Here is a 27,231-nt window from a genome sequence, read left to right on the forward strand (position 1 = left end):
TGAAAAGCGTCTGTTTCTCGTTTGTTTGTTGTAATCTCTTTTTTCTGTCACAGCATGGAACTAATTGCAGAACTGTCTTACTCTTGGTAGGTTAAAGATATAGTATTTTTGTATGTTTTTGGGGGTGTTATGTGTGTGATTATCAGTTCACAGCCCAAGTGACCATGGCTTTCAACAAGAGAAAAATGAGAAGAAAAAAAAAAAAAGAAAAACGCCAACCATGTACATATTATGTCTGTGTATCTCAAGAAATGCATTCTGTAAAACTACTCACGTTGAAAGCTTGGGCTCATCTAAAGGAATGTGTCCGCGATTTTATTTCCCTTTTTTCTTATTCTGCAGTCTGATATGAATCGTCTTTCCACGACTCTGATGTCAAGAGTCCTGGTTTCCATCATGGACAACAACACTGAGAGACACTGATCCAATCTGACTACAAGAAAAAACAAAACAAAACAAAAAAGTAAAAAAAAACACCAAAAAAACGCCTCCAGTCATGGCGGCATAGAGCTGAAAGATTGTGTAGGAGTTTTAAGTATGTGAATCAGGATACATAGTAGATTTTGATGCATTTGTCTGCTGTATTTTTGTTTGTTTTGTTTTTATACACATATAAAGATAATCTTTTACTGTTAATGTACAGTTCTCTTTTGTTGTAAACATCATTAAACCATTTTCCAAGTGTTTTGACATCTGCTTTGTCTTTTATTGGAATCCAGTAACACCCCGACATACCGGTGTGATCATTTACAGCCAGAAGCCCCCGTCAATAATTTTTAGCCAAGCTAGCAGCTTTTCGCATTATGTCACTGCAAGGTTTAAATTTGAATTCATAACTATAATACAACAAATTTAATAACATTGTAAATTTACCCGCCGTACGTCTGCATACTAGCATTGTTTATGTTAGCATTAGCATGTTATCAACTGCTGTGTATCTATAGCTTAATGTAGCCGTTAACATGGATAGACTTTTTATACAAGATGTGAATAATGTGGAGGTTAGGAACTTACAACAGATTTAATAGTTCTAATTATATGTTCATTTTTCAATTTCTTTATCATTTGGTGTTTAAAACCCAAAGATATTTAGTTTACTTTCACCTATATCAAAGAAAAGTTTGGCATTTTAGCTTGAGAAATTACTTCAAACAATTAATTGATCATCAAAATAGCTTTATAGATTTATCTTTTCATCATCTGATTAATTAATCGGCTAAATGTTTCTGCTAAATTAGAAATGCTGTCAGTTGCCATGGGAGTGCTCATGGAGGACGTCACTTGGGAGACGTAGGTGGAGCGGAGGTGCTGGGGTCTTTGTCCGTCTGCTCTGCCTGGGCCGACTGTGGAGGGGAGAGACGGAGTTAAAGCTGTGCATTGATCGGATCAGCTGCTCTCTGTCTGGTGACCTCAGGGTGAGAGGAGATGTCATGTGATGGATTTGGTCAAAATCAAACGAAACATGTCCAAAGTCCAGAAATAATAAACTGTTCAGCACAACAACGCTGATGTTTTTACAGGAAGATCTCAGGATGTTTATTGTCACTCCCAGTTGTACCAGTACACTCTCCATTACAGCTCCACTTCAGAGGGATTTATGTAAAAGAACAAATATACATGAAAATAAGATATATAAAGAGAAATAAATGTTAAAAACAGATAATCGGTATTAAGGTATGGCAGCAATGAAGGTATAAATGCAATAAAGATACATATTTATGTATTTCCTATGAATATAAACTATAAAAACATCCCAATCTCTGAAGATTATATTGAGCTATTCTACTGATTAATATCATTAAGATATGAATTTTACCAGTAAAACCATCACCGGTGCGGTCAAACGTCCGACCAGTTTATTGATTATTGATTCTCTCTGGAGCGGCTTCAGGTTTTTATCTCTAAAAACATCATTACAGTCTTTCTGCTGTTTTACGGGAGACTAGTTCAAATAAAACAATAAAATAAAATAATTCTAGAAATATGATTTAAATTTGACTAAAATGCAATTTCATGCTAAAAAAAGTACAGGTGTAAATGATAACATTAACCTGGTTCTTTGTATGTTGGGACACTCAAACAGAAAGGAGCCATTTTTAATGTTATTAGTGAGAAACAGCTGTGCTTTTCCTACTTTGACTTGTCTAAATGTCCGTGGTGATGTCCTATGGGGGTTTAATAATGAGTTCAAATTTAAATTGTTGAAGAGAATTATTATTCTTTATTCTCTTTGCAGAATAGACAGAGACACTGTTGATATTTGGAGAATCTTTTGCTTAAAATAAATGTGCCCTGAGTTGTAATCATACGTGGAGTAAAGCATTTTAACTTTTACAGCTAGCAAACATTTTTAAAGAGACTGTTTAGCTCACGTTTCCTTTGACTCCGACCATATCCCACAATTACAGTGAGTTTATTTTGTTTTTGTCACTTATGATGATGAAAGTAAATCACCTCACCTCAGATTTCTTTTTCTTGACAACTTTTTTCTAGAGACGAAACACAACAGAGTCACTGACACTTCAGGTGTCAAAGCAGGTAGTAAATGTGACATTTAAACGTCCTCGGTGACTCACCTTTTTTTTTAATGGTTCAAGCACCTGGTAAGCATCAGCATCCTTTGGTCTGTCAAGCTCCTAGAGAGGAAATATGAGAGAGGGGACAGAAGGAACAGATATGTCACCGCAGAGCAGCAGAGTTAAACGTCATCCATCCATCAAGTGGTGTGAGACTTCTCCTTACCTGGTAAATCCCTCCATCACCTTCCTGTTTAGTCTGTGAGACAAAAATAAGCTTGAGATGGACGTATTCAAACAGATTTGCACTTACACAGATAGACACAATTCAATAATTAGTGAGGAGATGGTGACTGTTCAATATGAAGACTTACAGATGCTCCGACAGCCTCCGAGGAGTTGTATGAAAACTACACAGAGAGGACAAAAAATATATATATATACAGGCAGAAAACATCCAATAACAGGTCTGCAACTTACTTGAATGGGTTAATTATCTGCTGAAAGGTGTGTCTTCAAATTATAACTGATTAATTGTTTCCTTTGTTGCTCAAAAATATCAAAAAGTCTCCGTCTGGCTTCTTCACTCTGAGGATTTGTTGCTTTTCTCTGTTTTACATCTTTGTTAATTACATAAATTCAGGCTGCTTGTTGGACAAAACAAGCTATTTTGAAGATTTGTTTTACTGTTTTATGACATTTTATAGACTAATTAACCAGATAACCAGAAACCATAATTGCCAGATTAATTAATAGAAAAAACACTGTTAGTTGCAGCCCTACTTCAAACTGCTCTCAGGAGTTAAGAGTTACATTTTTGTAGATGTAAAAACAAACACATATTTACATGTGAGAAGCCTCAACCAGAAAACCTCTCTTCCTTTTTCTTGTTTAATGACTTAAATGAATAATCAGTTATTAAAACTGTCGACTCAACAGTGAGTCGACTGATTATCTCACCTTTTCTCTGAAGAAGAACGCAGTGGCACAGATGCAGTAAATAATCAGGATCCCGTCCAGCAAGTAGCAGGTGACCGGCGCAGAGAACAAACCCTCTGCAGGCCGAACAGAGCGGAGACACATTTAATGTTTGAGGTCACCAGGTACATTTATTCAAGTTCTTTTTGAAGGGGATTCAATATTTCTCTCTGACACCAGTTACTTTAGCTTCCATATTTAAAAAGACATCAGAGATAAGACAAGAGTATATTCCTCACCATTCCAATGTTTTGTCTTCTTCTTTCTACAACTACAGACACTCAATTATAGATTTATTATTAATTATAGATAGAACATTTGGAAACAATTTGAATCAAATTATATTATATAATATCCTTGCTGCAACAACAGATTTCTTTTTAAAGTACAGGTCCCTTTACTTTTGATACTTTTGATATGCTGATAATATTAATGTGCTTTTAGTTTGAATGCAGGACTTTCACTTTTTCAACTATTTCAATAGTGTGACATCACTACTTGCTGAAGACTTTCTCCACCACTGGATACAAGTATACATATGTATAATATAATAATTGTGTTTGTGTGTATGCATGTGTGTGTGTATGTGTGTATATATATATATATATATATATATATATATATATATATATATATATATACACACACACAATAAAAGTAGTTACTTAAGCAAGAAGAAACAACTATTTGCTTTGAAATTAAATGAATAAGTAAAATAAATGTTGATTTGATGAGATTTGTCATATTAAATATAATTATTGTTACATTATTATCATATATATATACACACACACACACACACATATATATACACACATATATATGATAATAATGTAACAATAATTATATTTAATATGACAAATCTCATCAAATCAACATTTATTTTACTTATTCATTTAATTTCAAAGTAAATAGTTGTTTCTTCTTGCTTAAGTAACAAAAAACTACTTTTATTTACTTGTAAGATAAAACTTATCTTGACTTGTCACTTATCACACTCACAAGTTCAAGCAGTACATGAGATCATTCAAATAAAAAACTGAATTAGTTATTATGAGTATAAACAAAATACAACAAAATCAAAATTTAAACATTATATATATATATATATATATATATATATATACACACACACACACACACACACACATATATATATATATATATATACACACTGTTGCCCATAAAGTTGGAATAATTGTTCAATACCCCCAATTTTGTTAAAGCCTGAATACACAGTTTTCAAAGGTTAATTGTGGTTTAAGTTTCACTGTAATATGTTTGGAAGAGTTTGATCAATAAAGAGAAGATATACACTTTATTTATCAAGAATAAATCACATTGTCACAATCATTTCATTCAAGAGGTAAAAAACATTTTATTCCAACTTTATGGGCAACAGTGTTGCCCATAATTCATTAACAATATTGAAATGTATTTGAATTTAATGTAAGAATTTATTATTGATGACTATAATACCTTTGAGAGGGGTATTTCTTATTTGTTGTTTTTTTTATTACTTTATCTTGCCATTGAGTGTCTCTCTTCTGACTTTAGAGACAAACCATAAAAGTAGGACACAACAGTGTGTGTGTGTGTGTGTGTGTGTGTGTGTGTGTGTGTGTGTGTGTGTGTGTGTGTGTGTGTGTGAATCTGTTAGATGACATACTCAACGTCCATTTAGCAACATGGGGTGGAAAATATCAGCACTGTGAGACACATGCGAGAGTTGAGTAAGAGGAAATAAAGGACAGTGCATGTGTGCAGCTGAGTATGTTTTCCTGTGTGATGTGCGACGGGCCGCTCTGAGGTTTTGTTGGGGGGGTCGTCTATCTCGGCGTGCGGTTGGAAAAGACGCCATGTTGTCAGAACGAAGCCAGTGGTGGTGATTCATTGAAGCTGCAACTTCCTCATCGCATCTCCATCATCTAAAGTTGCATTTCCTCTCATCTGAGGTTATTCTTATACTTAAAAACTGCAAATTGTGAAATTACTAAATGTCACTGAGGACTCACCGTTCTATAAAAACTCTCTCTTGAGCTCACCTTTCAGTTTACATGCCTTGTTTTTTCAGTTGTTAAAACATTTGTGACCTCTTTTAAAAATAATATTAAAATCAGTATGAAAAAATAACACCATTAAGGGAATAGTCGGTTTGGGGGAACAGACCTTCATGCTTTCTTCAGAGTTGGATAATTACATTTAAAACCACTTGCATGTTTGTACGTGAAATGAAGCCACATTCAGCAGCTTAGCTTAACACACAGATGAACTTCTCTGCTTTTTATGGCTGCACAATTTCATAAAATCAAACTTTTCCAGATTTCTTGGGCATTATGTTGCACACATTTCCCCCCAAAAAATCAGTGTGACATGTTTGTTTGACATTGCTTGGTGGGTTTCAGAGGTTCTGGTGGGTGGAGTTTGTTATCTTTACAGACCCTGTTTCCCCTTGTTTCTGGGTCTTATTTAAGCTACGATAATCAGCTGCAGGATTTATTTTTAGCGAATATCAGAGCTGTACTGATCTTCTCATCCAACTGTTGGCAAGTAATTGAATAAGCACATTTGTCAAAATGTCAAAATACCGTTTTAAAAGCCTCTTAAAAGGGAACGGCCTGCTGGTAGGACAGATCATGATGTGCAGCCAAACATCGATCAAATCCCCCAAATTAGATCTTAAGTACTATTGTAGATGTTTCCGAAATGATCAAAGTATCAGGTGATGCACAAAACATGTAAAATACCTCTGTTTGACGGGGTGGTGGTGTAGTATTGGGTCTGAATATTTTAATAGTGAAGAGCTGGAAGAAGCTCATACATAATAAATATGTTGCGCTGATAGTGAATTGAGAGTGAATTGATTTTTTTCCACCTTAAAGCCACACGAAGGTGAAATAGAAGGAGGAAACTGTGTGTGAAGGGGCTGAGGATGCTTTTTACCATCAGTATGAACTGTGCTTTAATGGCTTTGTTAAATCTAATACTTTCCTGATCAATATTCAGTGATTGTTCCCAACTCAGCCTGGTAAATTTAATAAGGGTATATTTCCAATATGTGTCAGCGTCAATCAATCTTGTTGTTGAAATGGTCACAAGGCTACAAGTACACATATAACAAAATAGTAAATTGCATATTACGCCCATGACAGTACAGTGTGTTTTTATCTGCTGTGGGAGGTTTGATGTTTTATCTTCTAACATTTGAAGCCGCTGCTGAAAACGAACAGCGTAAATCCACCTCTGCTGTTGTCACACGCAGCACAGTGTCTGGAGGCAGATTATTTATTAATGCATGCTTTCTTGTAACCCCTACATCACGACGAATCTGACTGAAGCACATAAAAGAACTTGAAAGCGTTTTTTGATCATTTTGAAAATATTTTTTTCACAACCCCCCCCCCCCCCCCCCCCCCCCTATAATATAAAAGAGAAAACCTGGGAAGCATCAAGAACACTGAAACTTCTGCTCATGAAAACTTCCCCACTTAAACCCGCAGGACGGATATTGTATATTTACTGTGCGTGTTATGTTGACGCTGCTTTGAATTACAGCCACATTTAGATTTATTTACACTTAGACCAACAAATGAATTAAGACATCGCTGATAAAGGCGGTAAGAATAAAATAACGCCAAAGCAGAATGCAAAAGCAATAAACATGTTTACTTTGTGTATCAGATTCACATTTTTGTGTCAACATGCTTGTGTATAACATTGCTTGTTACCAACTACTTTCATATTATTGGATGGAAAATGTAAGCATCCTTTCACATCTTAATTTCCTCATCTTCTAACAAAACCACACTTGAACTTTTTCTGTAACTTTTTCCATGAGATAATTCTGTGTGGAAAAGAAAACTCTTCTAATATCTGTGACCCTCTTTTATATCATCAGATATATGATATTATTTATCTAAAAAGTGAGTCAAAAAGTAATCAAAGGTTCTCTCCACTGCCCGTTATTCAAGCAGAGATACAGAAGCTTTCCCTCTCAGGGCGTGAATAAAAACACATGCATGAAAACTCAGTAAGTGAACAACTGTTTTTGTATTTGCATCACTTACCTAAACAGGAGACAGCAGGCACCAGGAGCACAAACACACCTGTCCTCAGCACGGCCATGACCTTATCTCTCTTTCTGCCCGTCTGTAGGAACACGGTTTACTTCCTTTCTACTTTGTTTCTGGTTGCCTCGCTCTTATTTTTGCCTCTGATTCTCTCTGATCAGAGGAAGCGGCTGAACTGACAACCTGCCAATGGACTGAGACGCTGGCTGTGTCACCTTCAAAGCAGCGTACAAACCTTCAAAACCCACAGAAAGTGCGTGTTCACCTGTTTCCCCCAAAACCTGACAAAACCTCTTCCTCCAGGCTCCTCTTCATCACTCCTCTGCCTCTGATATTCATCTGGATTATGTAACCATCAAAATGGCTCACGTGTGCAATCGGGTCACCTTTTCTTTAACAGACCGACACAGTAGGTTCAATAAAGGTTTGGTGAACTACCACACAAGTGATCAATCAAATGTATTGAAGATTCATTGTTATCTATGCTTTCAGAAATGTGGATAACACTTTACTTTAACTCCCAATATTTAACATGCAATATAGAACAATAATGAGTTCTTAAAATGTCTATGAATCGTTTTAAAGGTAGGGTCTGTAACGTTGGAGAAACTAGCAAGAGGAGCTTGACTTTGAAAGTATGTGGTTTTGTCGAATACTCCATTCTGATTGGTCATAGTTAGCTCTCTAAATGTCAGTCTGTCGCCTCACACAAATCTGAGAGGAGCAAGTCTCTCTCGTTTTTTGCCTCACTGAGTTTGTCCTTCGTGCTTTTAACTCACGGCGGTCTGTCACTGAGCCGGGACTCAAATTTTGGCGCCTCTTTCTCTGCCGTTCTTATGCGCCTCCCAAAATGTGATTACCGGTCCATCAGCAGGCTGCGGAGAGGCTGACTTGACATCTGTAGCCAGTTACAGCCTGTTTAACTTTAAGTGTATGTTCAAAAGGTCAAAAGGCAGGTTGCCCCCATATGATACTTGAATGTTAGTGAGTGAGTGTGTAAACGACGGGGTCGCAGACGGTCTCATGTTGCACAATCACACCGATCTGTGACACTTGAGGAAACTATTGAACCGGCAGCCAGAGCAGTCAGGTCAGGTGAAGTTGCACAGAGAGGAGACTTCATTTTGACATTTGTGTGTCAAATGTGAAGTCTGACCTTTGGGACCTTTAATGAGACGCCCACACACACAACGGCCTGGACCCTGTTAGTTATATCAGTCTGCTGCACGACACAGATAGATAAACAAGTTGCATCTCTATTTCATCTTTTATACATTTCCTTTTGTATGCAAAATATGAATCTCTAAATAGCAGGAAAATACTGTATAGCTGTCAAATAGATGCAGGCCTTCCCCCGAACCTGTAGTTAAATACAGGACTTGAGTTCATGTGACCCTGATTCACAAACTGTTCAAAAACATCCTCAGTATCCTCAGTATACTAACATTTCCCATGTATACAGGCAGTGTAATCTAAACATAAGTGTGTGCACGTTTCCTGTCCCTGTGCATTTTGGAGAACATCCCTGCTCTCCAGGCACAGCGGAGGAACCCACGCCTGGTGTTCAGGACCTTGAATGCAACAGAATGCAATTTAGCACAGAAGGATCCATCAATCATGTGGTTATGAGGTAATTCACAAAGAACAAATAAAAGCGAACTTCTATAGCATTAATCTAATTTTTGCTTTTATCTGAATGATGTGATGATTATACCTATTGGAGCCTCAGACGCTTATTTAATGAAACTGTCTGAGATGTTTAAAGAGGAAATGTCTCTTTGATTGATCTGACAACAACTCACAGACGCCTGAAACCTGATAAGGAGCCGCAATTTCACACTGATATTCAGTCTCACAAGCCGAAACAGGTTGGGAATGACTAGTTTAGTGATTAACAATGTGTTGTATTATATAAGCCTGTGTGCATGTGCTTTTAAAGCAAAATCTAAAAATAATCAGTGATTAATGCTGTTGAGTGAATCTAGTAAAAAGTAGATTACATTCATTTTGTTCTTTAACTTTCTAATAAGACATTTTTTTCCTAACCAGTGGTATGCCCTCAATGAGATGAAAAAATAAAATAATCAATAAAATAAACGAAATAAAAGACAAAACAATCAAAAACCGAAAGAAACAGAGCAAAAAAAAATAAAACAAACAACCACGTGACTCTCCGGGTGTTTCTTAACCCGTCGGTCACATGATCCTGATGGCAGCGATAAAGTGAAAAAGACGAGCTAAACTGGCCTCACGACCCGCTCATACAAGCACAAAAAGTTGTTACCTGTAACCAGAAACCTTCGCGGGGGATTTTACCGAGAAAAGCGCTTCATCATCTCATCAAATCCGCGGGTTTGACTCTTTATTTTCTCCCGCTGCTGTTGTGAGGCTAACACTAGCCTAGCCGCCTAGCATAACATCTCCAGCTAAGCTAGCTAGCGTCCCGTCTGCGGTGTTGCTGTGATTTGGCCGAAGCAGCCGGACAGAAAGCGGAGAAACATGGCTCAGATCAGCGGTGTCCAGTCCTGGTGCCTGGGAGTAACGATACAGCTGGTTTTAGGTGAGTATTTGTTCGGTTTATGTAACATTTACGGGGGTTACCAGACGAGTAAAACAATAAAGGTCACAGATAAGCAGCCCTCAGCTAGCAGGACTAGCTAGTAAAAACCAAACGTTTGCACATATTTCGCTAACATTAGCTGTCTTCTAAGCTTTTCTAAGATTATAGTGACACGCAGGTCTAGTTGTCAGGCATACACATGTTAGTTAATGTGGGTTTCTGTGGTAGAATTACTGTAGTACGTCATTTAAATGCTTTTTGGAGAGTTTGTCTGTTATATTACTGAGTTTACGTCTCTTCCTTCACCTTTTTTTTTAGTGAGCGTCATTGTCAGTGCAGTCTGCGGCTGAAATGCTCAGTCATGGACCCTTGTTACGACTGCAAAATATCAGAAGAAACAACTGAGCATATGTTTTTCTCATGTCCACTGTCCAAAAGATTATGGTTAGATGTTAAAAATTGGTCATTAAGTGACATCCAAACTTTAACATTTCACATATTTGCTATTAATAGTTTTAGAAAGCAATTCATAAATAAATCTCGTTAAGTTCTTAAAGTTTTGAGGTAATTATTTATCCTTTGTCTTCGTGTTTTAAAGATCCCTAAAACACAATTTAAGTTGTGTAAAATAGTACTCTTCTTTTGAATAGCCATTGACTGATGTGGTTTTTGCATACAAATGCTGAATTACTTCATGGAAAAATGCAAAATCTGTAACTATGAGCACATTTTTCATTTTATTAGATAAACTGCTGGACATAAGATTTCCTCTACTTCACTGAAAAGGTTCAAGTTTCCACGTTCCCTTTGTTTTTGTTGCATATTGGACCGTGATTAGCTTCTAAAATAGTTTCAGTGCCTCAAAATCATCGTGCTATGTCCCTGTATGAAACTGCGACAGTAGATGAAAACAGCCGTCTAGTGTCAAACTTTGCACATTGATGGAAAAAACAACTATTATGAGAGTCAATGAAAACATTTGTCTCTGCAAAAATGCCAAATTCATTGTTTTCAGCTTCTCAAAAATGCATACTTGCAGATTTTTTTCATATAGTAGTATATATAGTAATAGTATCTGTTACTTGTGTGCGTTTTGTTGACTCACATTCTGCTGACTTATTAAAGAATTGAAACTAAAGAATTCTCGATACGCTGGTGTGTTTATGATTTTGCAGCCAGTAACTTTGTCCTCATCAATTTTACAGATCGTAGTGCAACAGGAAGTTACACGTGGTTTCGTGAAAGATATGGACTCAATGTGTAATTGGACAGATGCTTGTTAATTTGTCCGTGTGTATGGTTGAAGTAATATCAGTAACCATATATATGTGTATATATATATATTGTTGAAAATGTTGACTGAAGCTCTTCAACTCCACAACTACATTCACAAAAGTCTTGCTAAAGACGGCAATGTTAGTTAGAAATCAATCAATCAATCTTTATTTATATAGCACCAGTTCATAACAAGTGTTCTCTCAATACACTTTCTTTAAAGAGCAGGTCTAGACCAAACTCTTTAATTAAGAGAGAGACCCAATGATTCAAGAATTCAAAATTAAGGATTGAAGAATCCCCACATGAGCAAACATCAGGTATCAGACAACATATGTAATTTAATTTACCTCAGCAGTTAGGTGCTGGAAAACCTTGAAAATTCACCTTGAATAATGCTTGAAAAGTGCTTGAATTTGGAAAAGATTGTGTTAAATACTGCTGTGACCCACTGAAATGGCTACTGAGTAAAGAAAAATCCCAGGCGACATCGTCCCTTTGGGTTCTCCATCATATTTTCATACTTTTGCACATTCTTTACACATTCATTCTGTTTTCTCTTTAAAACTAAAACCTCTAGCAGCTGCCCTCCTGCACCAGGGTTTCGCCACAGTTGCCCCGCCCACTGCTGCCCCGCACAAAGACCTCGGCAAGCCTGAGAGAGGAAACTACCGGGTCAACAACAGCAATAACACGGCCTGTTTACTGGCATCCATGGGTCTCCAGCTCAACATCACCTTCAACTCTGACTCCCAGAATAAGGTGCCTAAATACAAACACTCGACGGCTGTCTGAACACAGCCGGAGCTTCAAGTAGAGACACATTTTAACATGTTTTAAAATGCTCCATCTTCCATTGGCAGACTGTGCAGGATGTCGTGAACCTTGACCCCAATGTGACAAAGAGCTCTGGATCATGTGACTCAGACAGCGCCTACCTGCGGCTCACTACGGACTCGGAGAAGACTAACCTTACTCTCTTCTTCACCCTGGTAAGTTACTGCGTCTCTAATGTGTATGAAAAAGGCTGTGTCCCATTTATCTCCTAGCTTTTATTTCCACCCCGTACTCCCTCAAATGGCCAGCAGATGGCAGCAGGAGCTTGAGTGGAACTTCCTTAGGCTCATGGCACCTTTGCTGTTTTTCTCCAGAATACCACGTCCAATAAATACCACCTGAGTGAAGTGTCTCTGACAGCAAACTGGCCAGACATGAAAGGTGAGACCTCCCAGTATGCATGCTGGTCACTTTCTATCACTTTCTATCACACTAAAAAGCATGTGTCCAACCCAGCCTGAGCTCCTCTCCAGGATGTGAAGTGTAATCAGGGTTTTTATCGGCTCAAAAAAAAGGGAAAGGTTGCACCACAACTGTCAAGTACTAAATTAATCTTGAAATATATCACGTTTTGCCTAAATAGATCTTTTTTTACACCATGGAGCTTAAAATCTACCGTGAAATACGTCCTACAGATATTAAATATTTAGTTCTTGTTCAAACTTGAAGTTGAGAGGAGTTGATTAAACGTCGTCATAGTGAAATGTAATTCAAACACAAGAAGGAAACTGCTTAGAGGCATAAATTAATGAATTATAATTGCATGAGTAGAGGTGATACACGTTTATCTTTTTATAATCTATACAAGACGGGTAGCAATGCAGTGTGGATAGATATGACCTAATAAGAGAAGTATTTTGGTACAGTGTTTTTTTGAGTGACTCAAATCCTATATGCTGTTTTTTTCTTTTGTCCATGTTAACATAGCTACATAGTATTTTATGTAGGAGATTTTATTGTTCCTTCATACAGACTGTAAAGAGATGACAAGAAACAAGGGAGAGAAGCAACTCAAGTCCTCAGTCAGACTCAGTCTGGGGACATTGTGGTTCATATTCAGTCCAAACTACGGCAGAACTCTGTGAAAAGATGTTTTTCAGACAAAATCAGTTTGATTGCCTTGTTTGTCCTGTTGGACCGTCCTAACTGCACCATTTTGAGCTGAGCTTTTGTCAGATGCCCGGTTTCTGTTTTTGGCGCGTTGAAAACTCTGGTTCTTTGTACAATAAGGCAGCTGGCTGGAGGGAGATCAGAGAAAGCTGATATCCATGATAACAACCTGCTGCTGTTGGCTGGATTCTGTCGTTTCCTGTAAAGAAACGTCTAAATATCACAATATAAGATCTGTATTTTCAGTTTAGAAAGTACAAACGTGGGAAGAGAGTCAGTACTCGCCCATCTTGTACTGGAGTGGTCACGTCTCCAGTTTGATAGACGTTTAGTAGAAGCGTATATTTGACTCTGTGTGGACAGAGAGTGTCCGATGTTATGAGATGTGACCGTCGGACGCTCGCTTGCTGTTAGGACACAGCGTTAAATGGGTTCATTAATTATTTTTTTTCTCTCTGTTCTCAACCACCGACACATTCAGTGATCTGATCTGTAACTCTTACCTCCATCTCTTTCTCTTGCAGCAGTTCTCTAACATCACATGATTCTTTAATGGTGATCAGTTCGACTGTTGTCTTGTTCAGTGTTGCATCGTTTTAACAGTTGCACTTTTTTTGAAATTACCATTGAGATCATCAGGTGTTGAACAAAGAAACCATCTTGGTGAAATATTTGTTTAATCCTTCTCTTAAGTTTATCTCCAGTCTTTAAAGTCTGTTTTGCCTTTAGTGCCCTTCTCGGCCCACAACCGCAGCCTGGACTACCTGCGGGGCACCCTGGGCTACTCCTACATGTGCCGCGAGGAGCAAACTCTGGCTGTGACCCAGGATTTGTCCATCAACACCTTCCAGGTGCAGGTGCAGCCCTTCGGCCTCAGCGGAAATCAGTTTGGAACAGGTAAACACTTCTGTCAAGTGGAATCAGATCAAATAAATCTGCTGCTTTCATGCTCTGATTCGTCCCCTCTGTGTGTGTTTTTTTTTTTTTTTTTAACTCTCTCAGCTGAGGAGTGCCAGTTGGATGAAGATGACATGTTGATCCCCATCATCGTCGGAGCAGCTTTAGCAGGTCTTGTCCTCATCGTGCTCTTGGCCTACCTCATCGGCAGGAAGAGGAGCCACGCCGGCTATCAGACCATCTGAGGCCACTCGTCACTCATGTTCCCAGAGGCCAGAGCGCGCCACCCCACCCTCGAGATTAACCACTGTTTTATGAGACTTAACACCCCACCCTGTCCCCCCCCTTCTCTCCCCCTATCCTTCATCTCCCTGCCTCTGTCTGTGCTGTTGTTTGCCCTCATCAGTAACACCAATCATTATCACTTTGTGGAGGTTTCTGAACTGACCTGCTCTTTCATAAAAAAGGGACTTTGTTTGGAGATTGCAGTGAAATGAAGAAAAACGTACTGGTACTGTGTAAAGCAGGGGTGGGGGGGGTGTTGATCAGAGGGTCCATGAGAGTCCTCAGTTTGTAATCTACTATTTATGATTTCTGTGAAAGGAATTTTGAGGGATTATGGGATTTGAGGGAATTGCTATTGTAGCTTTTCTTACTGTTTATCAGCTTTGGGGCGGACATTTTAGTGGTCTTGCCCTAAGTGGGGTTTGTTATAATAAAGGGAATATTTCAGGCTGTTTAGTTGATCCTCGTCGGACACTAAAGATTTGAGTTTTTTTACATTACAACTCTACATTTAGCCCAAGTATGCCGATTTTAGGGAACATACTAAAAACGCAGTAAACTAATCCTGAAAATGAATTGATTTTGTCCACTGGGATTAGTGCTGATGTGTCCTCCTTTCCCTTTATAAAGGTACTGAACACATTGTGTGGAGACGTAAGATGCGTTTGTTTAAATGAGTAGTTCAACATATTTGCTCCCTCTGCGATCGTTACATGACAAGATACCACTCTCTTATTCGCTGAGTGTGAAGCTACAGGCAGCAGGCGGTTCACGTAGCTTAGCATGAAGACTGGAAACAGAGGAGAGTCTTAATGCTATGCTAAGCTAACTACCTCCTGGCTGTATTCTCACTTGAACCATTAATAGTATTGATCTTCTCTTTGAACTCCAGGCAAGAATGTGGATTACCCCAAAATGTCAGACTGCTCCTTTAATTGAAAGCAGCCAGTCTTTTGGATTCTGCTGTTACAGTATACACGCACAACAGGAGTTGCTTAAACAATCAAAAAAAAAAAAAAAAAAAAAAAAGGCAGTGCAGTTTTGCTTAGGTGGGTGAAAAAGCTCAGGACGTCGCTGTACGACTATAGAAATGTTGAAGTGTTATTGTCCGCTAGGTGGTTTGTTTTGTGTCATTTTCCCCCTAAATGTGGGCCCACATGGGGGGGGGGGGGGCCTTTGGTTGCTGAAAGGAAAGAAGTTGCACTAAAAGTGTGTTGTAATGATTTGAAGTGGCCAAAATGCTCTGGTCATTGTTCATCAGTGCCTTCCCAGCTGTAACATAGATGGGATTAAAGTAAAGCCAATGCCACAGAGGTACTCACTCACTCACTCACTCACTCACTCACTGACACTGTGTGCTGCCATGTCTCACATAGCCTTCATGCACTGTTACTACCGTAAATATTCATTGTTTGCTGCAGAAGGAGAAAGTACAGATGTTTGTTTTTTTATGTTTTTTCCTCCATCTAAATAATCATGTAGTGATTTAATAAGCTTTTAATGTATGTGTTTGAACTGTTTTCTAAAAGAGAGGTCAATAAAAGGGAATGAAAGTGTTGAAACTGTTTGACTTTTTGTTTTGTCTTCATACATCATCACCATCCTCATCATCATCATAGCAGTCAGACCAGTTCCTGATCTGATGTCTTTGTTTTAGGTAAAGTACTTGAGGATGTTTTATGTATTGAAGACTAAATTACAGCATCAGTTTTAACGCTGTATTAGTTTTATCACATAGAGGCACAAAAACTGCACAGATTTAAAAAAAAAGAAAAAAAGTGCAGCGCTGGTCTTGTACTTCTCAGAAGAGGCCTCCACGTCTCATTTATGGTAAATGAATATCTGTGTGCAACTGGGACAACAGAGCTTAATGAGCCTTTTGTCTGAGCTCAGCTGCTTGTAGGGGATTTCTAACCTCAATATAACGCCACAGGTTCAGAGCCCCTGAATGAGCTGTTGTTTAAGACTGTAACACTGAAATGACCACTGCCTCCCTACCTTCATGTGGCAGAAGTGTTTTTGAGGTCGGCTAAATCAGGAGAAAGATTAGGCTTCTGTTCACAGTAAAAAGTGAAACACAAGGTTCTGTAAATTAGGACAGCAGTCACCACACCAAATCTAAACATTTAATTTAACTTATTACCCTTTTTCTCACAGCATCATCCTCTAAAGTAACAAAACAAACTACCACTCTCGTTCTGCTATATCACAGTAATACTACAATAGTGCAAGTAACAAAAGCATACAAATTTAAACAGTTTTTACAAAGCATCAGGTGTGATGGACTCTGAATATCTATAGCAGCAGAAATATTCTGCAGAAAATGGGACCCTAAATAAAAAGCTAAGATTTTAAAACATCCTTTCCACGTCCACCAGTATGTGCATTTGGTACAGTTAATAGTTCCTGTAGTGGCCTACTTTGTTACACTGAATTAAAATGAGAGAAATATAGTCACATTGGGGGGGGGGGATGGTGGTGGATCCAAACCTCAGGGATGTCCAGATTCTTCCTCCAGTATTCGTTGTCTGCATTTCTCTCTCAGTTTGTCGATAGTCGCCATCGACAGGCTCCCAGGCTCTGTAAAGATTTTCTGTAGAACAAAAGAGAGACACAGGAGTCTGACAACATGCACCAGCAGACAGAGGAACAGCTTCGTTCCTCAGGTCATAAAACTTCTAAGCAAATAACACACACACAGAGGCCTCCGGCCTGTGTCCTAGACCGAAGAAACATGACAGGAGGCTCAGAACATTAATATCTGGACCATAAATGTTTAACATTTCTGTGCAATATTAAGACTCATCCGTGCAATATCTGACCACCACTGACTATATAAGCAGCTTTCATCACTTTCATTCAGGTTTATCTGTGATGTTTTATAGTTTTTATAGGATACACATACATATACTTATCTTTATCACATTTATATCTTTCACCACTGTTATGCCTCATTACCTATATTTTTTATTTGTTTGCTCTCTATATATACATCTTACACACATGTATATATTTCATATATATATATTTTTTTTTCTCTCATATTTGTATATTTGCATTTATTTTTAGATTTTGTTATAGCCCTTGTTTTTGCACTAATTCTTTTACTGACACTTTATTCCTGTAACAAGTACATTTCCCTGGTGTGGGATAAATAAAGTCTCTCTTATCTTGTCTTATTTTCATTTAACAAAGCTCCCAGCCAAAGAATTTCTGGGTATACTGGTAAAGTGTCCTTTAAAGACGTTTACACACCAAGCTGTGTTTACATGGAGCCTGTAATTTAAGCTTCAGGTAAACATCTCACCCATAACAAACTGGCTGAAAGAGTTTCTCTTCCAGGAGTGGGTTAAATCTGTCGGGGCGCCGTCTTTCCTGATCAGCACTTTTGGTAAATCTGTTCTCCTCTGTGGAAGCTGGTCCACTCAAACTAAGTCAGAGATGTTCTGCGGGGAAGATGCATGACTTTCTCCAGTGTTGTTTTTGTTAGACATATTTTCTTTTGTCTTTTGGTAAATCTCTTACACCACTTCTCCAAGAGGTGACTCTTTCTCAGTAACCATTTTGATACAGGTGAGGTTTATTAGTCTATCAGGGAGATAAAATAAAAATAAGTTTTTTGAATAACTTAATTAATCATGTATTTCTTTATGTTAAAAAAAAAAAGCACAGCAGCGAACCAATAGCAATACAAAATGCTTCAGACGTAAAACAGTTTAATTAATCAATAAGCTGATCGAAAAATAATTCCTCTGCAACAACTTTGATTATTGATCAACCATCTAAGTAATTTTTCACAAAAGTGTGATAAATATTTTGGTTCCAGCCTCTCATGTGTGAATTCCTTGCTTTTCTGTGTCTTATATGTAAGTAAACTATATCATGTGGGTTTGTAGCTGTTGTAAGAACAAAACAAGACTTTTGATCTGCATTATTGATTGTTTTTGTAGTTATAGAACAAATGATTAACAGATTAACACTCCACAGGTATTCAGCTGAATAATTGATAATGGCGATGGTTTGTAAATTGTGGAGAACTGGTGTCGGATGTTCAAATTGTTGGAACTGTTAATCGTATTGATGACACTATAAAGGAACAAATCATCCCATCATGTTCTGTTTCCTTATTTCAGAGTTCCTCATCGCCTCATCGTACCTGCATGAAGGTGTGGCAGTCAAGAGTGAAAGCTCCACAGGTGATTTGTTTGAAGCACTCGCACACATCAAGCAGAGACCGAGCTCTGAGGATCTCCGGCTGGTGATGGATGATGAGAGTCAGAGCAACACGGAAAAGAACCTTGGAGCCCTCGTAGAAAAGACAGTCCCAGACCCGCAGAACTGTCTGCAGGTACAAGACACAAGACAGATGGCTGTAAAACGATGTGCCTCAACATCACCATGATTATTCGTGTCTGCCATTAAACCCCAGCTTTTCCTCACCTCGATTGGGAGTACGTCAATGTAGAGGCAGATGAACCAACGAGACACCACCAGTGTCCATATGCCAGGAAACTGGTCCATGAGCTGTCCTATTGCTGGAGCTTTAGTCTTCACCAGCTCCCCAAGAACCTCCTGGTCTGTCTTCAGGCCCAGCATGGTCAGGCTGTGGTAGTCTACGATACCCCCAAAGCAGAAGAGTTTGCCTTTCTCTGTCTGAGTACAGTAGTGATGCTCTCAAGCACAGCTGTGAGCTGCTTTTATTTCTGTCTAAAAGATCAAATCTAAATGTTTCAGATTGTTATATGAGTCTAGAACTTCAAATTTTGTTTTTGTGTTCGGAGTGCAACAGGGCTCTAATCTTGGGTCCATGTCTTTTGTATTATAACAAGGGGTCATCATCACATTAAAATAATGTTGTTTCTGGCAGCTAACATCTGAACTCTCTTATATTTCATTTGAACTCTACCTGGGAGCATTCTGCCCAGCAATGCATCCATGAGCCAGAAGGATTTTTCTTCATCTTTGGTGATAATGATGAGGTAGCCTGCAATGAAGTTCATGCCCTGGAAAGAACAGAGGCGGCGATGATTTGGCTGGTGTGCTGTATGTCACTGATTTAGAGATGAACGTGCACATGCAGCCAAACTCATGGCAGGATTTATGTATTTATGACATATCCACAGCAACAACATATATCCAGAAGCTTAATAAAGGATTTGATTTTGTCACAAATATATTGTCAAATTTGTTGTGATGGCGTGTCTGAAAACTACACCTGTCATTTTTGCTCTACCAACCTCCAGTCAAAAATTGTGGCTCCAGCATGCGTCATAATCTGGTTTACTAAGTAATTAAATTTGCTGAACGGGAAGTTAACCAACTAGCCAGTCCTGTTCTTTGGGTAAACAGACTTTATGCTAAGTGAGAGATACGTTGACTTTTATCTGTGAAGGCGTTTTCTTCACCTGACAGTAGCCCACTGCCTCATTATGGTGTCCGTAGGCCAGCAGCACATTGTACAGAGCCCTCTGCAGGCTCGGCTCCGCTTTGCTCTTGAAGAGGACGTTGTCGGGAAAAGTCCTATGCATGTCTGCCAAAAAAACATGACAACAACTGCACCATGATATGGACCTTTTGTGTTGAGACAGGACGGAGAATACTTGGATCGTTGGGGGATAGGGGGGCATGACGAGGCTTTACCACAGCAGACGTCTTGACTTGTAAGAAAAGCACCAATGTTACTAATAACATTAACAATGGCTCCGCTCTATTCAAGTGTCCCTGTGAGCCATGACAGTGTGACAGTGAACAACAGCAGGACCCTGAAACTGAGGCAGCTAAATGGAATTCAGCCCTCATTCTTTGTATTGTTTACTCCTGTGCTTTTCTTATTATGACATGTCAAAATGTCGACTGAGAGAAAGGCCTATTGTGGCACCTGTGTGAATGGTGTCCTCCAGCTTGGTGTCGTGCTCCATGGCCAGCAGAGACTGGTAATAACCCGGGTTGCTCTCCAGTCGCTCCTGCGCACCACTCGCTGCCATCCAAATCCTGGCGCGGTGCTCATTCGGCACACCTTTACGCACATACCTTTTCACTTCAAAAATCAGATTTTATAATTACTGTGCGTCACGTGACCACAGATTGGCGGGAAACAGATGTGTTTGTTACTTGTACCTGTCAAGTTCTTCTCCATGTGCGGTTTCTCTTGAAGGAGCTTGGACCATCTCATCGACCGTCTGTTGAGGACAGCTACGTATTCATTCATCATCTCCTTGTAGGATTCAAAGTCTTGATGTCTCTCAAAGCCATAGGGGTCAATCCTGTACAAGCAGATGGCAATGCACAAAGCACAACTGTCAACAAAAGACTGACAGCGGGGGGTCACTTTCCTCCCCACCCTCCTTTCTCTCTCTTATTCCCTGATGATGGACACTACAACAGCCTCCACTGGGTTGGGTTTCTGTAGCAGGGAGATCAAATGCCCCAGCTGGATGACTAGTCCGTTTTAAATTACTTTCAAGTGGGTTCAGGAGCAAGGAGCAAAATTCAAGCTAAAAGAATAACCAGAAAATGTTATATATTTTCCATGAAACATCTCTTAGCCTTGACATGTTTCTGAGCTTCGTATTTGGCTTTTAATTGCAGCTTAAGTTTATAGTAAGTGACACTTAATGAGTCGATGAGGAAATAAGCCAATGTAAATATGGAATTTATTCGTCATTTGGGGAGCAACGAGTATACACATGAAATGATCACAAGTAAAAACACAGACAAAACATGCAGTCAGAGTGAACAGCACATCAACATGAAGCTCACCTTTCACTGCTGTTACAACATGTAAGAGGTTGAGAAGCGTTTCCTCTCATTTCTCCTTCCATTGTGCGTGACGTGCTGCAGGTACAGAGGTCCACCAAGGCTGTTCCCAACCTACACCGAGGAGGTTATTTCATGTGACACTCGGGAAAGAGCTGCCTGCCGTCAAGGTAAATAACAAAGCTGTGTGAGTTTCAAAAGTCTCACCTTACAGTGAAGAGGAGGGGCTAGTTTCAGTAACACCCAGGTAACCTCCACAGGTATGGGCTTTATTTGCATGGAAAACAATCAGAGGAAGAGGAACAGTACAGCACTTTACTGTCCATGATAATGGATATATATATAATATACATACTCATAAGCCATTTGACCTGATGTGTTTTATGTAGTAGAATATGGAATAAATAGCTTACAGACGACCTGATCAGCTCATTATCATCATCTAATACTGAACCTCTGGTGTGTTACATTGTAAAGTCGCCCACATGGAAAGAGTAAAAACACAGTGACCAATATGGAACTAATTCATGCTTGTTTTACAAAGCACCAATGTTAAATTACCAGACCTAAGTACTGTACAATTTTGTTGAATATTGTTTATTATTAACAATCAACACCATGGAGGAATATTCTGAAAAATGTAATATTAAAGCTTTTTCAACACATTCAGATCAGTGTGGATATGAATCTTTTCCACACTCTAGCAACCATTATTCAGCTTTATTAAATGCACTGTTGTCTGAGCAGCGCTACTGGGATATGAAATGTGTCCATCGTCTGACTCGTCGACGACAAAAGAACTATTTACATGTCTGATTATGGAAAAACTCATGCTTTATTCATCTTTCTTAAATGAACAATATACTGAAGCTACTTACATGATGTATCAACAATATATTCTAATTTTCACTACCTTTAGTAACACTGGACAGATGGGCTTGAACAGAAACATAAATATTGAACAGAGATATTTATTCTTAAGGCTTACTTTGTCGTCCTGTTCTCGGCCTCTTCAGTGTCCTGGCTTCTGAACTGTGGCCTCAGCGCTGCCGTGACATACAGATATGTGCCATGCAATCCTAAGGGTCTGGAACTTAACTTAACTTCAAATTTCACTTAAATGCTGCTGAACAGCCACTTCAGCATCATCAGAGGGGTCACCTGATAAAAGCAAAACTCTTTCCTGAATATCTAGAGAGAGATTATCTTCTGAAAGCAAAATGGTGGTGCTGTGGAAAGGACAGACTAAGTTACATTTAGGATTCACGACCCACTTCCAACTGAGATTAACCGGACAAATGAATACCACAAACCAATATCAATTATCTCAAGTAAAGCACCGCCTTTACTTTAGTGAAAACTGTATTTGTGAAACCAGCCCATGGTGACATAAAATGTGTTTAACATGCTTTCAATGAGAAGCTCACGATTCCATGACTTGACAGATCCACCCAATAATTAAACCAACAGCATATCATCCACGATACTGAGGCATCCCATTAGAGATCTTAGCATTTACTGTACATAAAAGAATCATCTTTTGCATTTATAAATTGAACATATTTATATTATTTCTTCATATAGCTCTCTTTGTAAACTGTCCCAATAGATACAGTATGTACAGTAAAAACTGCAACAGTTCTGTTGGTGCTGGTGTAGTGAGCACTCTGTCCCAAAGTTAGAGTGAGACATGGGAGCTTTGCACAGTCACTCAGAGCTTCATATAACAAAACAAAGCTGACTAGGAAGAATCTTAAAACACACAGTTTTCTCCTCTCCAGTCCCTTTAGAGTACACACAGCCAGCGAACCTCCTCTCAGCGCTGTGTCCATCCCCACTTACAGGGCTGTGGCCTGGCAGGTAAAAGCTCCTCCTGGAGCCGAGCAGGGGGGCGTCCAGGACACCGAGAATCCAGCAGGAGAGACAGAGGTGAATCTGGCAACGTCCATGTGACGCCTCGGTCTCACGAGGACCAAAAAAAATGCGGCCAGATGTTCTCGTAGTTTTTAAATCAGCTCCCTGAAAGGTGGTTTCCTGACAGTTTCAAGTGCTTCTGTTTTCTCTCTGAAGTCTACAATTTTTCACTTTTTTGTACAAGTCTTAAAAAAAACTATGAAGTCACTGTAAAAGAAACAATGTTCTGGCTTTCCAGAGTTGGGACTGGATTTAGAGAGTTTTACGTTTTGATCCTGTTACAATTGGTCGAGCAAACTCCACAAAATCATCTATAAGGACTGGCCACGCTCCTGAGAAAGAAACACCAAGATTTCATTAGAGGCACAGAGATTTTTAACAGGAATGTCCATATTCACAGCTCTACCTGGGAGCCAAAAGAAAATGGATTAACGTCACATCTGAAGGGATTTTTTCTTTCCAAACTCACCTTCCTCATCATAGTTTGACATGTCATCTGCAATCATGTTACCAAAGTCCAACAATAGGTTCCATGTGTCCTTTGGGATGGATCGTTTATGGTGCTCCTGTAATGGACAAATGGCTGGTGAACACATCGATGTCACATTTTTTTTTTCCTATGTCTACAAGTGTTTTTGCTGTTACTACACCACAGTGTAAACTACTGATGGAGGTGCAAGAGTTTTCTATTCCAACCAAACACCATCTGGTTCCACTCATTGATCTCCCCTCTTTGCATCTTCTATTAAGCTTTAACAATATATTTGCTTGGGCTTTTATTATCTTTTACATGCAATTCTAATGTATTCTGGGTCGTGTTTTTACTGTCTTTTCTGTCCCTGTAAAGCACTTTGAATCGCCTTGCCTTGCTATATAAATCAATTTGCCTTGCTTTGCTTTTGAGTGAGTTTGTGCTAGTCAGTGAAGTGCAATGAAAGCTGGCGTAGCCTTGGCTGAGGTCCACAACACCGGGCCAGATGGCTTTCAATGAGGGATACACCATAGCAACTTTTTTCACCTGATATTGATTCAGCTACTGCAACCCAAACGTAAGGATCTGATACCAGCGCTCACTCTTTTTAACGTTAAAACTACATTGCTAACCATGCAGATCTCCTTACTTGTCATTTCTGAGTAAGGTGACACAATGCCCAGATTACTGTGGCCATGACTCGATAACTTTAGCTACTATCAGTATCTGTGCTGATACCAATCCGGCATATTTGATTAGTGCTTCCCTAACTTCACTTCAACTCACCAAAAGGAATCTATTCCAAAGGTCGAGGAACTTAAACCGTCCTGACAGAACCAGGTTCCAGTAGGCTACGGCCATCTCCAAGTCTGCACACAGACAAAAAGCAGAACACTTAATTTGAAAGAGTTTGTAGTTCAGTGATACCGTTCAGCAGGTTGTTTTTGATGTTGTTATTGTCACTCTTCTTACCTAGACCCTTCTGTCCAGGATTTTTGGCAAAGTTAAAGGTGAACTGGTAGAAGTCCTTGAACTTCCCACTATCTTTGAGCTCCTGCTCTAATCTCGGCAAAAGGGCTTTGAGTTTTTCTGGGCTGTCACACCTGGACAAACAGACTTTTTAAGCAATAACTAAACAAAGAAACACCACATGAACACACACACAGACACCCAAAACAGTTGTAACATGACGGTCTCGATGCTGTTCACAAACTGGCTGAAGTTAACTCTGTCACATGAACCCCAAAAGTCAAAACACTGCAGCCTTCTCCATTGAGTCATTCCACAAAGACACAGAATACTCAAGCTGTGGTTGAGTGGGTCTATATATAGACAGCCTTCCCCCCATGAAGCTACACTAACAGAACCGCCATGCGGAGACACTTTGGGCGAGGCCTTTACGTCCCACTTTTGGAGCATGCAACGCGGTGTCGATGTCAACACTCACCCCAGCTCCGTCATTCCATCCAGAAACTCCTTCTTGGTGAACTCGCACTGAGTGGCAGCGCGAAACTTCCATGCAACGACCAACACGGTGATGCTGGCTGGATCCAGCGACAGGTCATCACAAAACTGCTGGATCCCATCAATGCCAATCTTATTTTCGTCTTGGGGATCTATCAAGGAGAAAAAAAAAGTTTTTCCTTTCTTGAGCAACTCCAACCTGGTAGAGTTACAGAGTAAAACACGTTAAGTTATCCCACTTACCTTTGTAGCGATTGTAGAGCTGCTCCAGCTTTTTCCGGTCTACAGACGTCTTCATGGATTCCTTACAGTACAGATCTGGATTCTGAAAGTAGTTGTCGGTGGCAACTTCTAGTTTCCAGTCATTTTGTGTGAGGCAGTAGACAGCGGTCTTCTCTCCCGCCTGTGTGAAGGACATGAACTGCCGTACCTTGTCCCTCTGCGAAGACTTCAGCTTATGCTGTGCAAGTACAGGACAGGGGCTGTCAGACACAGGTGCGATCAGAGCAGGAAGTACAGACAACAGCACGCAAACACAGAGCGCAACGCAGACAAAAACACACAGCGAGACACACACATCTGCAGGCATTCAGGCAACCGTACAGAGGACAGGAAAGACTGGGAGACACTCAGAGACACATTTCAAAAGGTTAGTCTGTCACGCTGACAAACACACGTTAAAGGTGGTGAGCCAAGACGCTGTGCTGGTAATTATGTCCTATCCAAAAGCAACATGGGCTCTTCTGAAGGGGGATGTTGTGGATTCTCAAATCACATGCTGTACCCGGGAGGGCCCCTCAGATAACTACAGTCATAGATGTAACATGAGTAGGGAAACGGGATGCCTTTACCAGGACCTAGAGGTGCAACAAGTCTGGAGTGTAACACAAACACCCGACCCAGAAATACTTAATATTGAAGAAAAAAAAACCCAAACAAAATGACACAACATCATGATAATACTAGTCACTGAACTGTAATGCAACGACTTAAGACCAGTAAAAAAAACAACAGTTCGCTTTAGAGCCATTGTCATCCTTTAGACCAAATACCTGACTATCTGTGGTTATATAACTCTATATCAATGTTACGCTTCATTAGTTTAGTTGAAATTAATCTACACCTATTTTGATAATAGAAGTCTTCTCTGACTATAAAATGATTATCTTTGGAGTTTTTAAGTGTTGATTAGACAAAAAAAAAAAAAACAATTTCCCTGTTTGCTGACATTTTGTAGAGCAAAACAATTCACTGAGTGATAAAGAGTAAGAAACTGTGGATTCATTGATAATGAAAATACTCTGTAACATTACAGCCCTAATCAACATCATCTTCATGCCATCTGCAGTTTCTGGGCTCTTGCACTTCACTGAGGGGATGCATTTCCTGAAACCGGAGACCAAAACTCTGCGACTTCACCAAACGTTACTGATTTCTGTTGATAACGACCACATGAAGTCAGACAACACGGATTATTGCTGTGCGTTCCCAGCTGGGTAACGTCAGGTTAGCACTGTCTACATACCAGCTAGTAACTTCTACTGGCTAACGTTAGCCAAGTTAGCCAGACTGTATCACTGGCATTAACGATGGGGACAGTATTCACGGGAACAGTCGCTTTGGTTATTGATGAGCCGGGATCTCACTCTATCGATCCCGTGTGTGTGTGTCTGTCTTTGTGGTCCGGCGGCTGACCTGCTCACAGCCGAAGTTACCAGACTGCCAAAAAGGGACGTGTAGCTAGCTAGCTGCTCTCAAAATATCAACTGACCTTCCCTGGAATAGCAGCGAACACAAGTAACCCATCATTGTATGCTTGCCAAAACGCGACACGGCGTGTCATTTAATAACACGACAATAGAGCTGAAGGTAAGCCCTGCTGGCACCAAAGCCAAAGCCTGGGTTTGTGTTTATTTTGGTTACCTACCATTTTCACACCCGCTGTTTGACCAGTTTGGTAGCCCGAGTGTCGCTCATTCTGCGCATGCGCGGAAGTAGCTGAGCAGCTATTGTAGGTTTCAGCAGGAAGATGAGGTTTGCTGCAACTGCTCTGTTGTTATTTGCCTGATTTGAATGATTTAAATGAATGTAATATAT

The 27,231-nt window shown here is 39.6% G+C and overlaps 4 protein-coding genes across 5 annotated transcripts; 1 reads left to right on the plus strand and 3 right to left on the minus strand.

Annotated features, from left to right (window-relative positions):
- Window positions 1-682: 682 nt before the first annotated feature.
- On the minus strand, window positions 683-7,656 carry LOC139208325 (T-cell surface glycoprotein CD3 zeta chain-like). The gene is made up of 7 exons (XM_070837965.1): window positions 7,562-7,656; window positions 3,477-3,571; window positions 2,891-2,926; window positions 2,743-2,775; window positions 2,577-2,636; window positions 2,460-2,489; window positions 683-1,343 (listed from the first exon to the last, which is right to left on the minus strand). Exons 1-7 carry the CDS (start codon window positions 7,617-7,619, stop codon window positions 1,278-1,280), a joined length of 378 nt encoding a protein of 125 aa, XP_070694066.1. The 5' UTR covers window positions 7,620-7,656; the 3' UTR covers window positions 683-1,277.
- Window positions 7,657-9,769: 2,113 nt separating this feature from the next.
- Window positions 9,770-16,090, plus strand: lamp1b (lysosomal associated membrane protein 1b). Its single transcript, XM_070838091.1, has 6 exons — window positions 9,770-10,124; window positions 11,980-12,161; window positions 12,263-12,391; window positions 12,551-12,617; window positions 14,076-14,243; window positions 14,349-16,090. Exons 1-6 carry the CDS (start codon window positions 10,064-10,066, stop codon window positions 14,486-14,488), a joined length of 747 nt encoding a protein of 248 aa, XP_070694192.1. The 5' UTR covers window positions 9,770-10,063; the 3' UTR covers window positions 14,489-16,090.
- A 743-nt stretch (window positions 16,091-16,833) lies between these two features.
- LOC139208777 (growth hormone-regulated TBC protein 1-A-like) lies at window positions 16,834-21,386 on the minus strand. Its single transcript, XM_070838517.1, has 8 exons — window positions 21,288-21,386; window positions 20,646-20,791; window positions 20,407-20,565; window positions 19,934-20,058; window positions 19,435-19,531; window positions 18,969-19,141; window positions 18,685-18,870; window positions 16,834-17,121 (listed from the first exon to the last, which is right to left on the minus strand). The coding sequence occupies exons 1-8, from the start codon at window positions 21,347-21,349 to the stop codon at window positions 17,020-17,022; spliced, it is 1,050 nt and encodes a 349-aa protein (XP_070694618.1). The 5' UTR covers window positions 21,350-21,386; the 3' UTR covers window positions 16,834-17,019.
- A 711-nt stretch (window positions 21,387-22,097) lies between these two features.
- Window positions 22,098-27,101, minus strand: LOC139208835 (DCN1-like protein 1). Of its 2 annotated transcripts, XM_070838591.1 has the most exons (7): window positions 27,062-27,101; window positions 25,378-25,594; window positions 25,118-25,286; window positions 24,643-24,773; window positions 24,457-24,539; window positions 23,668-23,764; window positions 22,098-23,530 (listed from the first exon to the last, which is right to left on the minus strand). In XM_070838591.1, the coding sequence occupies exons 1-7, from the start codon at window positions 27,062-27,064 to the stop codon at window positions 23,451-23,453; spliced, it is 780 nt and encodes a 259-aa protein (XP_070694692.1). In that variant the 5' UTR covers window positions 27,065-27,101; the 3' UTR covers window positions 22,098-23,450. The 2 variants fall into 2 exon arrangements, with proteins under 2 accessions (XP_070694692.1, XP_070694691.1); XM_070838590.1 differs by lacking the exon at window positions 27,062-27,101 and having other exon boundaries at window positions 25,378-25,919.
- Window positions 27,102-27,231: the final 130 nt, after the last annotated feature.

Source organism: Pempheris klunzingeri, chromosome 10 (assembly GCF_042242105.1).
Source record: "Pempheris klunzingeri isolate RE-2024b chromosome 10, fPemKlu1.hap1, whole genome shotgun sequence".
Lineage (NCBI taxonomy): Eukaryota > Metazoa > Chordata > Actinopteri > Acropomatiformes > Pempheridae > Pempheris > Pempheris klunzingeri.